The sequence below is a fragment of the Caenorhabditis remanei genome, chromosome II (genome assembly GCF_010183535.1).
Source record: "Caenorhabditis remanei strain PX506 chromosome II, whole genome shotgun sequence".
NCBI lineage: Eukaryota > Metazoa > Nematoda > Chromadorea > Rhabditida > Rhabditidae > Caenorhabditis > Caenorhabditis remanei.
This window is the reverse complement of record NC_071329.1, coordinates 7,108,782-7,123,343: the sequence shown is the minus strand read 5'-3', so window position 1 is coordinate 7,123,343 and position 14,562 is coordinate 7,108,782. Positions and strand designations below refer to the sequence as shown.

Below are 14,562 nucleotides of genomic sequence, written 5' to 3'. Positions count from 1 at the left end.
AAGACCAGGACGTCAGTGGAATCGTTCTTTCCGAGCAACAAATCATTTGGCTGCTACGTAATACTTTCGAAACTCTAATGACATTATGTCAACACAGTAGTGACTTGTCATGACTCACGATGAATGTGACATTCAGTGACTGTTTGCTTTACTTGTTCAATCTATTAGCCATGATATAAAACAGATTGAACTGATAATAGTGGGAGTTAAATACTGTATTATTTACTTTCGTTTTGGAGTTTTTTGAGTAATATTTGTTAAATATCACAGAAAATGATTTCAGTTCAGGAATATGAGATTAAAAGTTGACATTTTGATTGCATAACCTCTTAGTACCGATTATCCCTTTTCAGTTTGTACTTTGAATTATTGGAACACTAGTATTTCAAAAATGACAATATGATTCTGACCGAGTTTAATGAGTGGAGCTTCATGGCAACACAGCTATTTCAATTTAAGATATTTTTACTTTCTAAATGTAACAAAGTCGAGTCGATCTCCCTCGGATTCTCTTTGAGCTCTCGCATATCTTCTACAATGTAATTTTTCAGTATGCATAAATTTCCATAGTTTCTGAATTACCCAACCTCACCCGTACTTCTCTATTATTTGTCCATTTTTGTGGTTTCTTTTGTCATTTTGCCATGCTCTTGTTTTACAACCTTCCGATTCACGTCAAGACTTCCGCTCTTATCAATAAGAACCATAAACCATTATGTCGGCAGCCTTTTGACACTTTTCAGACTCTCTCCAAGATTCGTATTTCAGATTGAACTTCTATTTTCAGACTTTTTCCCAAAAAAGGTTTCATAAAACTCTTGCTATTTCTTAACTGTTTTGACTCTCCCTCATCCGGTAAAAGTGTAAGAGTTAGCAATGAAATGCATCACTTGTCAATCATAGTTTCCTGTAATCGAAAAGATAAGAACGTCTAGAAAATGACAGTTTATTATTAAGCATGGCACTCGGTTTGAAAAGTTTTCACGAATCATTAGAGAAAAAATGTGGCACTTATTAGAGGGAGAAATTAAAAGGGGAGAGTTATTCTCTCCATGCTTCGAGGTTCAATCCGGTGACAGAGGAGCACGGAACTGCACGTGAGCCATTTTCAATGTCGAAGGCACGACGAGGGACACGGAGCATGCTGAAATAATTATATAAAATGATAGAAAAATACGTGAAATAAAAGATCAGGTAGATTTTTTATCGAAATTTGGACGTAGCTAACAAAATAGTTGTGCACCGAACAGTTTCAAGCTAAGTTCCTATAGTGAATGAGTTAAAATGAAACTCTAGGTTCAGATAGATTTAATGCAATACATTAGACAGATCGGTAACTATCTTAATCCCGAAAGTTTTTCCTGACCGCCTATCTTTGACTGTCTCATAAATCACTCACTTATCTCCAGTCTGGCAGAGGACCCATGAGAAAGTAGCACGTTTTAACTCAGCCACTTGAGCAGATGTGAAGATTCCTGGAGCCTCGAAATAGTGTCTATCTCCATCACGAAGACGCTCGAATTGTTTTCCAATGACACATGCAAATGTGGCTCCGACAACACTACCAGCACTTGGTTGTTCCAGAATTCCTCCGACGTAGAAGTCGACCTGAAGTAAGGAATTTGAGGATTTGAGGACAAAAATTTGAAACTCACATCGTCTGGGGTGCGGTAGAGTTGAGCGATACGCTGACGGACGTTTTGATCGGTGACTTCTGGCCACTAAAAGTGCAACCTAATTATAGGTCGAAGTGAAAATATCAATCTCTCTTTAAAGCTTGAACTATTGTAAAATCAAGTGAGGCTACACTTTTGACTTGATACGAAGTGTACTGTACTTTTTATCATAAAACTTACGTCATTAAAACTGGTGATTGGACGGAGATTGCAGAAGCGGCGGTATTCGTTGTAGGATCTGAAATCAAAGATTGATGAAACAACGTTTTGAGTTTTTTTTTCAGAAAATTGTCCATTATGAATAATTTAAGTTCTCATCAAGACTGTACCTAAAGAACTATCTTCCTTTGAAGTATTGGTAAAAGCAAGCACATTTGAAACAGTTTTTTGGGTGTTTATTTATTTATTTCTAACTTGAAATTAGCAATTAAATGTGTTTCATCACATTCTAGGACCCATTCGTTTCATCATATGTATCACAATGTTTACAGAGGCGTTTACAGCCATTTCAGCCGTTGATAAATCAGTATACACGTTTGCAACCTCTCTTATTTATTGACAAGCTTCTTCATTGTGCTCTCAGTTTCAGCAGAAAATGCTTCAAGTTTCTGGGAACCCCGCCTATTCCCTTTGACTACTGGCTACCATAATTTACCGTATCAAAAAGTGGCACCACTTTAATGCACTTTGATCTTGTCGCAAACTGTCTTACCTCAACCCATGATCTCTTCCTCTTTGAATATTAACTGCTGCCATGTCGACACTTCCACCAAAAAGACGTTCTGTCACCGAAGTTGTCAATCTTTGAGGACTGCGTACAGGTACGGTCATCATTCCTCTGTAAGACAATAACTTTTAGATGTGAGGGGTCGAAATTTAAAAAAAGGGTCAGTTATTCCTAATCTTTTTTCTCTATTTGAATATATTCTTCTCACCTGTAGATGGCATCAATGTTTGTGAGAACATGGTTGATATTGTTGACTCCATCAATGAATCTGTATCTGTTGAACTCTCTGAATTGTGAATCGACCAGAGGATATGTCTCCTGAATCATTCCATGAAGACGATAAGCTCCTGCGGCAAACTCATTCAACACTCCGAGCTCCACATTTGGGTTGTATCTGAAAATATTTTATACGTCACTTCAATTGTGATTTCCGATATCACAGACCCTTGGTATGCTCCCAAAATAGTCTTGGATGCGTCTCCAATAAGCTCTGGTATGAATTCTTGGTAAGTGATTGATTGAACAACTCCTCCGACAATCTTTCGAGATTCTTGGAAGATACGATCTGCGTTCCAGTGACGATTCATGTTTTGGAGACGAGCAGCAATGCTGAAATTCAGAATTAGTAAGATTTTTTAAAGAGGGATTCGAGTTTACTTATTGTGGAGTCTGAGGAAAGAAGTGTGAAGTGCAGCGAGTCCGACGAAGAGGATAGCTCTTCCATCTCCGGCAGTCAAGCTTCCGGGGTTGGTGTTTGGTGGGAACATACGTCCTCCGATCATCTAGAGAATCAATATTTTTAGAGAATAATAATTTGAAACTTACTGATGTTCTCAGCATTGCAGCAAATCTCAAACTGCGAGCAGTGATAGCTTCTGATCCGTAAATCTGGAAACAGAGACCAACTTGAATTTTATCAACAATTTTTTCAATTTCCCTACCAAACTAGCATCAATTGCAGCTGTGTTCATGTTCAATTGCTCACGAACTCTTCCGAATTGTCCGGTTCCACAGACTGGGAAAGATCGGGTGAATGGAATGCAACGGCGGCTGGAATGAGGGATTAGGGATCAGAAAAGACATGGGTGACCCACGATCTGTCAGACGGAGGAGCGAAGATCGAGGCACACATTGGTCCGGAGTTACCACAACCACAGAAGTTTTGGGCGGCATTCGAAGTGATGTCATGGGAAACGAACTGAAAAAAGAAACATTGTCTAGTTTCAGTGGAACGAGTCTTTTGAAGTTTGGTTAATATTTATTTGAAATTTAAAATGCTACAGTTTTCTGCCCTTCGATTTCTGATGATTGAACTTTCATTCGAATTCTAATCTCAATTTTCTTGACATTTCCCACATAAAGACATTTTCATACCTGTCCGAAAAGCATGAGAAGCGAATTAACATGTCCAGGCAGTGACCTTTCAGATGACAACAAGAATACTGACACCTCTCGTGGGTTTGGACGATTACGTTGTGAAGCAGCTGCAAGGAGACAGGTATTAAATTGTGAATAAGATTCTTTGATTTTTACGTCCGTGCTTCAACTTGCTAGTTGACCAGAGAACCCGCTGACCCTACAGTACCCTCTACTCATAAAGATGTCACTCACAAACAAGAGTATTAAAACCATCATCATAGGCAGCTGGCATGAGACGACTGAAAGCAGTAAACGCGGCTCCTTTGATAGGGTTCTGCAAATTGTTGCAAGTTCCGTCCATTGAACGATACTTCTTATGGAAGCACTGGTTGACGGAGCAATCCGGAGCGATCTGTTGCTCTGCGCACATTTGTTGACGGAAACGGGCGGTGAGCTGGCCGCTGGAGAAGATTTGACGGGTCTCCGCTGGAAAAATCACTTTTTAGAAAAAAACTAGAGGGAATACGAATAACCTTCAACAGTCATTACAGATTGACATCCATCTGGAATAGATCTTGATGGAAGGAATGATCTGTCATCTTGAACATTATCATCAAATGATCTGGTTGCTGGAACAGTTGGAGTATCTTGTTGACGATGGATTGTTTTATGCTTTTTAATATGACATGTCTGAAATCAAGATATATTTTCTAGAATTTCTTTAAACTCACTCCACAAGCTCTCCGACAATTGACTTTCATGTACCTCGGATTAATTTCACATTCTCCTGCACGCGACCAGAATCCACAGTTCACATTCGCATCCGTACATTCTTCCGATTGGGCTGAATGGAAAGGGATATAGTCTCGAGATGGTATGGTTCAGAGGCTAGCAATTATGGCGTAAGAAGACGACTTGGCTGCTTATTAGGGATGGGTGGACAGTACTATTTCGGAGGGGTTAGGAAGGAAGAGAGGGATGTTTCCTGGCTGCTAACTAGGGAGGAGGAAGAAGGATATTATGAAATCGAGAACACTTTTAATTATCATGTATTGTGAGTTTTTCAGTTAAATATGACATCCCTGGAATCCCTGGAAAATCAAGAATTTTCACAGTTCAAACTCTTGATTTTCTGACGTCCAGATTGAAATTCAATTAAAAATTAACTCACCCAACTGACAGAGATAAACCAGCAGCACGGTCGCAAGAAGAGACTTCATCGGTCTGAAAAATATGGAAATAATTGAAGAATGAGATGCGCTGAGCAAAGCAGATTGTGATGAAGGAAAAAAATAAATAACAGGAAAGTGAACAATTTGAGATCAGAGAAATAGATTGGGAAAGATAGAAGGATGAGTTTTGGTATAATTATCAGTTCTCAGGATTTCGAACTCTATCATTCGAATCCGATGAAAAGGTGGATTTCAGAAGTTTTCCAATGGCAATTGATATTTTGAAACTAGTCCTAGTTATGAAAGAACGTTTTGCAACTGTCGAGTTTTCAGAAAATCGAAAATTAGAATCTGGAATAGACGGAATGCTCATTAATTCCAGGTATAACATAGAAAACGAATCAAAACGATACTGATTGAGACTACCAGATACAATGAAGTTTCACCGGAATCAGAAAAAAACTGTTTCAGAACCGGAAAGTGACGGACGTGTGAAAGAAGAAGCAAGGACCGATTCTCGACCAGAAGAACCCAAACATCAAAAAACTTGTCCAAAAAGTGTATGACCCTTTTCTCTACAGTGAAAAAAAGGTGATAGACAGTGCCTGAGTAATGCATACATTTTCAATGGTAAGCTTAACCCAGGTAGAAGTTGCATCTGCTTTGTCCACTGGAGGGCATCCTCCTTCTTCTCAAAATGTCTCTCTTCGTACCGCCCGCTATTGCTTCGTCTCTCGGGTGAAAGTTATTGGAGAGAGAGGGAGAGACGACTTCTTCTAAACCGATTATGAACATGACTATGAACAGAACAGTAAATAATTCTGAAAGGGAGGAGGAGGAAGCTGAAGGGAAAAAATGGAAAAATGGAATCAAACGATGAACAAAAAATGATTGGGAAGCTAGGAAGAGAGGGGGAAGAATTGTTCGAAACTGAAAATCTCTTTGGTATTTATATTGAATTCTGGATGGGATAGAGATGAAAGGAAAAGAGAAAAGATTTGATGTTCTGATCTAGAATTGTTTTGAGATTTGTCAATCGGAGCAATGTGGGGGTGGATGGGAAACAGAAGATAAGAGAAGGAAGTCAATCTCAGAGAAGGATGTTTCAAGGAAATCGAATACAGATAGAGTGGAGGAACGGAATTTTTGGGAGGGTGGAAACGAGGATCTTTGGTTTTGTTGAAATAATTGGACTTTTGGAATTCTGGAAGTGAAAAAAGTTTGCTGACAATGAATGAGATAAACAGAAGAAATAAGATTCCAAAGCAATGAGGAAACTGGTGTGAAATGTTGTTATAGTTTGATCTTGGAATCTGGAGAGCAAACCTCATTCAGGATTGTCGAAGGAAGTTCCAAGTTTGATCAGAACTTCCAGCCACTGTAGAGTATTTAAAATTATGCCGCTGGCACTTTTCAGTACCTTATATAGTGAGATATTAGCTCGGCCCAGTTCCTACAAATGCGCTCAAACCGATATCCCCTTGAAAAATGTCTCTCTTTTTCTCTAAGTCTCTCAATTTCGCACGCAATTTTTCTCGGTTTCGGTAAAGCGCGGTTGTAAGAAGCGTGCCACGCTAATATGTCGCTTCTATTTTTGATGACACCACTCTCCTGTCAATAATCGAAAAATATGTTGCTTTTGTCTTGGACTCTTAGAGCTATCATAATATCTCCAAAACAGTCAAATTCATTTTTACAACATTTTAATGGAGAAGAGAGAAACATTAAAATATTTTTAATTAACGTGTTCACAAAATTTCAAAAATCAAGCATTCTGATTTTTGAAACATTTCCAAATATCCATCTTTTCAACACATTTCATAAGATGCACGCCGCCGCTCATGGTAGAATCGTTCAACTTTCTCGTATCCGGAAGGTCTTTTCATTCTCTTCTCACATTCCAACAATATTTTTTTATTCCAGGAAATCGCTGATCTCACAAAAAACAAGCGGTGCTACATCAAAGATTTTCGAAAAGTTCAAAAGTGCAAAGATGTGTTTCAATTCAAGATAGTTGGGGTCTGAATTAGAGAAATTCTTTTGTAATTAATCAAATATTTTCAGGATACTGTATTGTTTAAGGATCTCATATTCACATTGAATCTTGATGTCAGCATTGATTATCCGTTCAAAGCTCCATTCTTGAAATTTTGTCATCCGGTAAATTAGAAGATGTTTTCATAGAGTGTATAAAATGACTTTTAGGTGTACCACCCGAATGTGGATCCCTCTTCCCACGAGTTGTGTTCTCCGATGCTTCTTCAGGAGAATTGGAAACCAGATACTACGATGGAAGACGGTTGGGACAATGTTTTATATGGATCCTTAAAAAAATATGTTTCAGTCCTGATTAACATGATTGTCCTGCTCAATGAGCCAGATTTATCTCGTCCGGTGAATTTCGATGCGGCTGCCGATTATATGAATGTGAGTGGTTTGTTGATATCTTCTCTAATTTTCTACTAATTCAGGACAAGGCAGTTTACCTGAAAAAGTTTAAAGAGGTGGCACAGAAGTGGTGAGACATTGAACTTGTTTGGGATGAAGAATTTGTTTGTTCGAGAATGTTTTGTTCAGATAGAATAAAAGTGTGATCAAGTGAGATATTTATCACAACAGAACATCCGGGAACTTTTATCATTTTACAAGTAAATATTTAGAGAGTTGGAAATTCCATCGGGTCGAGCTGATTCTGACGACAATGTGCACATGAACGATGGATTTTGAGCCATGTCGCTGCACACTGAAAGAAACGAAAGTACTCTTTCCGAAGACTTTTGAAACAAACTAACCTTGTGATGAGTCACTTTCTTACAATGCTCACACTGAAGTGTTTTTTCATCTTGTTTCATTTCCTCAGCACAAAAATAACATTCTGAATCTCTCACTTCAATTTCTTCTCGTTTCTTTATTTCGATTTCCTGCTTTTTCTTGATTCCCAACCAAAGCTCTGACACGAATTTGTCTGAAAATGCAGGGAAGTCCGGAAGAGGAGAGAGCTCGGAGACTTCGCGGGTTTTCTGAAAATGTGTCTAAATGTGTCTGTGTCTAAATCAAGAATAACTCACCTTCAATTTCTGAATATTCACCTCCACTAACTGCGTATAGTTTTGAATTTTCCCCTCATACTGTTGAAATTCGTAAGCAGCGAACAGGTCTATTTCGGGATTTTCGGAGAGGGAAATCATTCTTTAAAAAACAATTTTTCAGTGAAAACGATAATTAGTACTGAACTTACTTCCTCATCATTTCTTTTGCTTGTTCAATTTCATCTCCTCTATCCATCGACTCTTTTATTTTCTGTAGCTTCCAAAGTTGAGCTCTGAAGCCTTCTGACTCTTCTCGGCTCGGAATCTGAGGTGAATAAGGATCCTCCTCTGATGAGGATCCGGTCATTCGATGTAGTGTCTGAAGTTGTTGCTCGAATATAGAAATAGTGTTTTGAATTCTAAATGTTCAGACATAATTTCAATAAGAATTTTTACGAAACTCACTCTTTTTTAGACTTCTCATTGTCTAAAGAAGATTCCATTCTTGCTTTTTCCAGCTTCTCAATTGTTTGATTTTTCTCTGAAATTTCTTTCTCGATCTCCTCGAAGCGAAGAAAGTCCTGGGTGAGTTTTTGATTGAGTCTGAATATTTAGTTAGTCTATTTTTTCAAAATATGGTTAATCACTGACTCATTGTTAACTTCCCTCGCCTTGGCTTCACTGACTTGGAGAGTTGACATAGCCAATTCTAATTGTTTTAGTTTTTCGGCAGAGTCGGTGACTTCTCTGAAAAAGAATACTTGTAGCTTTGAAATATATTCTGACAAACCGTTTCAGGTTCTCAATTGTTCTATTTTTCTCCATCGCTAATTTCGATTTACCCGTCTTTAATTGATCCAATTCCTTATCCTTATCTGTCAACTTCTTTTCCAAAAACTTAATTTTCTTCTCATTTCCTTTCAGATCTCTCTCCATCTTCTTCATTTTTCTCTCCAACTCATTCACCTGATTTTCTTTACTCTCGACCTTTTCCACTAGCTTCTGATTTTCCTCCCGATTGTTATCCTCCATCTTCTTCATTTCCAGCTCCAGTTCATCACATCTCAACACCTTCTTCTCATACTTCTCAGTCAGTTTCTGCATTTCCAAAGTGTTCTTCTTGTCAAATATCTCCTTTTCTCTCTTGAAATGCTCCAAACTCTGTCCTGCTTCAGCCGTCTTTTGTAGATTAATCTTATGCTCATTTACTAAAGTCTCCATCCGTGTTCGAATTTCTTCACATAACTTTTCATTATCCAAACATTTAGGACAGCTCTCCTGTTTTTTGATACCATCACCATCCACTTCGGGAGCTCCCGAATCATTCGATTCTTCTTCGGCAGAAACCACGTTTTTAGAATAATTATTTTCTTTTTTCACATCAACAGACGTCATATCATCGTTATTCTTTGAATCGGAATTTGCCGAATAGATTTTCGGAAGTACGGACAAGTTCAGAATTTTCTTCTGAATGAAATCAGTTTCAATCAAAATGGTATAATTTATTTCACTTACAATTAAGTCATACTCCTTTTCTATCAATTCTTCGGGAATAATATGAACAGCTGTTTTACGAACTAATAAACTAAGATGCTCCAATCCTGGTTTATCAAACACAACCTCCGCCCAACCGACTATATACATGAGATTGTAAATCCAAACGTTTGTTTCCGATCCTGCACTCGGGAAATTGGCAACTTGCTTCGGCAGCCCAAACATTTCGGCAAGAAAATAATAATATTCAGCAGGTATCTGATCAGTTGGCAACATGTTAAGCAGTCGATGATCTAGAAGTCGGAAACGACTTTGAGTCACATAGTTACAATGGGACCGCATCGTGTTAATCGAATCTTCAATATGCGCAACATGTACGAAGGTCGTCTGAAATGATGAAACGAATTAAGACCAGATAAAAGTTAATTACCTCATCATTGTTTCCCAACATCTGCATAATATCGATAACTTTTTTCTCATAATGTTTCAGACAGTCTTTATGAAACATACATGGGTCTCTGAATCGAAACTTCATTCGACAGACTAGAGATTGGAAAACGTTGAAAACGGCTTGTCCGCAACTCATTACTTTCTTGCCATCTGGATTGAATACACTGATAAAATTCTCTCCATTTTCTTCACTCATTCGGTTTTTTGAACATTTGTAGAGGATGTCAGGAATAATCTTAAACTTATATACCTCTGTGATCAATTAATTCGATCAACTTACTGTAGCCGATTGTTTGTCGATACCGAAATCTTCTAAATTCTCTAAGAATTTCTCCAACGGATACAGGCTGCTCAAATAATCTTGATCGGAGCCAAAGTTCCCTTTCATATCGGCTTCAGCTTGTCGGACTGTAATCGAAGTATTCAGAGAAATCACCAGTATTGTTGTCACCAACCGATATGTTCAGGTAGAGGAATATTTTGTTGTTTTGAAAGAATTAAAAGTATCTCGAAACTTTCCGAACGGAATACATGAGGAATAGTCTCAACGGGAATCGTACGAATGTAGACTTTTTTGTTTGGAAGGTTTTTCTGGAAATAAAAATATATCGATTAAGTTTCTTGGCTACTACAATACTTACCAAAAATTTAGCATGACTCAACAATGACTCATAAAGTTTATTTTTCGGCAACTCGTTCACATCATTCAAATCAAACAAAAAGTATTTTGTATGAGTTTGTGTGTGCTGTTCCTTTGGTAAAATGTCAAGATTTGAAACCACAGATGTTCCAGAAGGCAGGTCCATTAACGCCTCAATAGACTAAAAATGTTATTCTTTGATACAGAAAGTGAAATTACAAGACACTCACCTGTGGGATTCCACATTTCGGATATCGAATTCTCACATCGTTATACTGATACACTCTCCAGTCGTTTTTCTCATCTACGGTAGGTACTTTTCCCGGAGTGGAAGCTAGACATTTCTCGCAATCCAAATAGGCGATTCGATGACATGCTTTTTGGTTGTGCAGGAACTCTTTCAGCTAGAAAATCAATTTCCTATGATTCTGTTCAAATTATTTCAATTTACTCTAGGAAACTTGTTCAACAAACAAGCGAGTTGACATTGGTCGACTGCATCAATCAGATCACAAGTTCTCAAAAATTGGCCTTCTCGTTGTTTGAAAACCATATCGTAAACTCGTTTTGTGTGATCCATGATATCCGGAAACGCATTTGTTAATCTCAGAAGTTCCAATTCTTTTCTCAAAAAGTCCAAAGTGAATCCGAACTGTCCGACGTCTCTGACCAATTTACTTCTTTTGATTTCAGAGAAATGAAGATCAAGCCACTTTTTCTTGTCGTCGAGAAACTTCGTCTCAACAAAATATACTGAAGTCTGAAATAAGGACTGTTGAAGCACTGTTTATTTCATATTCTTACCTCCTCAGAGTTTATTATCGGTTTCAATGAATCCATGACTTCGTCGAGCTTTTTCGATGTTTGTTTATTGAAAGTCTGGAAAATTCTCAGTACTGAAATTAAGCGACGAAGAAGTTCAAGGATGCAATCTGATATCAGAATGCAATGAGAACCAGCTGGTGTCACAATGGGAACTGCGGCATGTTTGGCTCTTTGAATTGGAACACAGATGAACTGAAAACTGGTTTTTCATTCAACACATTGCTTGGAACCTTACATCGATGTCTAAGTTTTTATCATACGCTTTCTTTTCTTCAATAGTTTCAATGCGGTCAATATCAGTGCAGATTTTCGTCATTTCCTTGGTTTCCTCATCTTTTTCAATTTCTGCCAACATAATGAAAGAGTGTGGACCGTCCTTGAAGATTCTGGCCACAGTTGGAATATCTTGAGAGTTCTGTAAGAAGGAGATCGTTAAAATTGGAGAATAATTATTTAGAGTTACCTGCTCGGAGTTGGTCAAGAAGTATTTTGGATGAGCGTCAATGAACTTTCGAAGAATTTCAGTATCCAGACTCCGAGTGCCCCATGTATTTTTCACCATTTTTTCAATAGTCTCTTTCATTTCATCGTACATTTTTACATCGTAACGGCCAAATTCATAACTATTTTCGAGGTGGTCTTCATTCTTTGTCATAAATTCCACTAGTGTTGGAGATGGTGTACGATTCTGAAAACGGTAATATTTCACTAAAAGAAGAATTGGATTGGATGAACCGAGATCACTCACATGCTCTTCATACTTCAAATTTACTCTTGCATGAAGATGAAGAATAAAATCTTGCTTACAAATGAATAATCCTCCTTTCGAACTATCATACTTTGTCACCTCTTCTTTATACTGAAATACTAAAAATAAACGAAAATAATCAAACCGTATTCACCTCCAAATAGTTTCGTGGGATACCGAACTTTTTGTGTTTCAATGAAAACTTTGTATATGTCAGCAGATGTCCCAACAAATCGTGTGAGTTCCCGTACATTCCTGAATTCGTTTTCTAACCAAAATAAAAAAAATCCGGTAAACTCACTGAGTTGATTATTCGAGTTTTCAAGCAAATTTTTCAACACAGTGGGAACATTTATTACTCCATTATGTATTACTACAGGGCTGACTTTCGATTTGTTGACGTGTTGAAGAAGCTAAAAAACTTTTGAAAAACTTGAAAAAAAAAAGAGAAAAAGGGCGAACCGGTGCTGGAATAAAGTCTTCTATCAGCTTTGTGATAGCTTCCTGAGTCGCTGAGTCGTGAATAAACGACTTGTCGTCATGGTTGCATGGCATAATTTCTTTTGATAGGGTGAAAACTTGGTTTGAGGAACTCTAACCAAAACTGATGCCACGAAGAAAACGTTTTTGAAAACATGTTTCATTCGAGAAAGGTCGTCACGTTTTTAAGTTTGTTTTACAGTTCACGGTGTCCAACACCAAAAAAAGACTACAGGAAATGTGAAACTGATATGTTTACGTTTCAACTTGATTACTTACTTTTTTTCAGAAAGACAGTATTTTCAGGTTTTCAGTAGTGAAATGAAGCACCATTCGTTTGAAAGTTGAGAAGTCGAATGAGCCTGAAAAGAACCTGAAAATGTGTGAATTGGTTAGATAATATGTTGAATATTTGTGTTGTAACGTCAAAAACAGTGTTCTGCTCGGATGTCGCGAGCTTGCATTTTTCAAGTAGTCAAAATCATAAAGACTGTTAATTCCTTTTCGCGCAAAATCAGAGTTACTTATCCATGCAACTTGAACATCGTCACCGTGTTGTTCTTCGTCCTCGATGAGCAATTGATTCTCCTCTACATCTGAATACGGCTCCGCTTAATCATAGAACTGATGTTTCTGATCTACCTGTCCAAGCTCTAACAGTTGATCCTCTTCGAATTCAAACGGATCATCCAAAAATCGTTCATATGTGGATTCTGATATTGAGCAGAAAGATCATCTCCAAATAATCTCCTTCTTTTTCTCCAAAGCTTTATAGAAGCGATCGTGTGGTTCGAGTTTTCTATCTTCAATTTTTTCAATCATTCCGTTTAATTTTTCGATTACAACATGGACTTTTTCTTGCTCAGCAATACAAATCTTTACCAGTTCCAACATTTTGAAGCTCCAACATTTTTGAACGAGAGTTGTTTGAATGTCCAACGTTTTTGAAGCTTCAGAACCGGATATCATCCTTCTCTCAAAACCTCTTTTTCCTTTTTTCTTCATGTGAGACCTTCGTCATAGACTTCCCTAATGTGTTCTTTTTCTCTTCTTTCCCGTTTATTCAATTCCAAAATATCTCTGTAAAAAACCACGGCAAAAAACGGAGACTCGTCCCTCGAAGGCCATTCAAACAACTCTCGTTTTCATTTCTAACACCATCGTAAAAGTTTCTCTGCGTATTTCAGTCAGGAAAGACGCATGAAACGACACAAAACGAGGCGGGTGTCGGCACCGCCCATCCGGCTAAAAAGAGGAGAGAGCTCATCACAATTTCTCCCTTTTTTCTTCATCTACATCCTTATTCTTCGACTTTTGGTCGGAAGATATGAGGAGATAAGAGGAGGATATTTGGTAGAGAAGGCAATTTTAAGATTGAATTCATCTACCTCGTCTCGTGTTCTTGTTACTTTTTTATTCAAAAAGCTGAATTTTCTGAAAATTTAGAAGATTCCTTGTTTTATTTTTACACAATGACTGAATTAAATCTACTACAACGCTTTGTGTGAATCAGCTCAAATTCGATATTCTGCTTTCATTTTAAGAAAGAGAATAAATGTTTTGCACCTGACCAACATCCTATTTTTATCTATTTTTCCCCCATCCCACTAAGATATTCCTGATTCCATCAACTATTCCTTCCGTTTCTATTTCTTGAACTTCTTCTGACATCCCTTTTGACCAGTTACCCTATCTTCACACCTCTTCAGCCTGCTTTCGTCAGGATTTGCATGTCCTTTGAGACTCATTCGTCGGATTAGGACCAAGACATCTCAGATATGCAACATGTCTTCCTAATCACTAATCTTCTCACTATCTAAATCTCCAATATTCCAACGGATTCATTTAATGTGTTACTGATGAGGTCAAATATTTGAGTGGATGTTAGATGTCTGATTTGTACCTAGATGAGTCTGGAAGATGCTATAATACACTTAAAGTGTATAGCTGATGCCTGGTACC

The 14,562-nt window shown here is 37.7% G+C and overlaps 3 protein-coding genes across 3 annotated transcripts; 1 reads left to right on the top strand and 2 right to left on the bottom strand.

Moving 5' to 3' along the window:
- Nucleotides 1-1,041: 1,041 nt before the first annotated feature.
- On the bottom strand, nt 1,042-4,982 carry GCK72_005011 (uncharacterized protein; the record flags this gene model as incomplete). The annotated part of the gene is made up of 16 exons (XM_053724989.1): nt 1,042-1,144; nt 1,400-1,608; nt 1,656-1,721; nt 1,857-1,914; nt 2,389-2,514; nt 2,612-2,797; nt 2,848-3,012; nt 3,061-3,185; nt 3,229-3,291; nt 3,345-3,453; nt 3,498-3,601; nt 3,778-3,887; nt 4,015-4,248; nt 4,296-4,452; nt 4,518-4,606; nt 4,934-4,982. The coding sequence occupies 16 exons, from the start codon at nt 4,980-4,982 to the stop codon at nt 1,042-1,044; spliced, it is 1,953 nt and encodes a 650-aa protein (XP_053589183.1).
- A 1,777-nt stretch (nt 4,983-6,759) lies between these two features.
- Nucleotides 6,760-7,456, top strand: GCK72_005010 (uncharacterized protein; the record flags this gene model as incomplete). Its single annotated transcript, XM_053724988.1, has 6 exons — nt 6,760-6,810; nt 6,858-6,953; nt 6,999-7,094; nt 7,140-7,233; nt 7,279-7,361; nt 7,406-7,456. 6 exons carry the CDS (start codon nt 6,760-6,762, stop codon nt 7,454-7,456), a joined length of 471 nt encoding a protein of 156 aa, XP_053589182.1.
- Nucleotides 7,457-7,590: 134 nt separating this feature from the next.
- On the bottom strand, nt 7,591-12,675 carry GCK72_005009 (uncharacterized protein; the record flags this gene model as incomplete). The annotated part of the gene is made up of 21 exons (XM_053724987.1): nt 7,591-7,677; nt 7,727-7,954; nt 8,003-8,123; nt 8,173-8,382; nt 8,429-8,566; nt 8,615-8,710; nt 8,754-9,430; nt 9,479-9,844; nt 9,888-10,142; nt 10,188-10,315; nt 10,363-10,498; nt 10,549-10,728; nt 10,778-10,951; nt 10,999-11,307; nt 11,352-11,564; nt 11,608-11,787; nt 11,836-12,060; nt 12,121-12,231; nt 12,275-12,375; nt 12,422-12,533; nt 12,583-12,675. 21 exons carry the CDS (start codon nt 12,673-12,675, stop codon nt 7,591-7,593), a joined length of 4,140 nt encoding a protein of 1,379 aa, XP_053589181.1.
- Between the last annotated feature and the right edge of the window lie 1,887 nt (nt 12,676-14,562).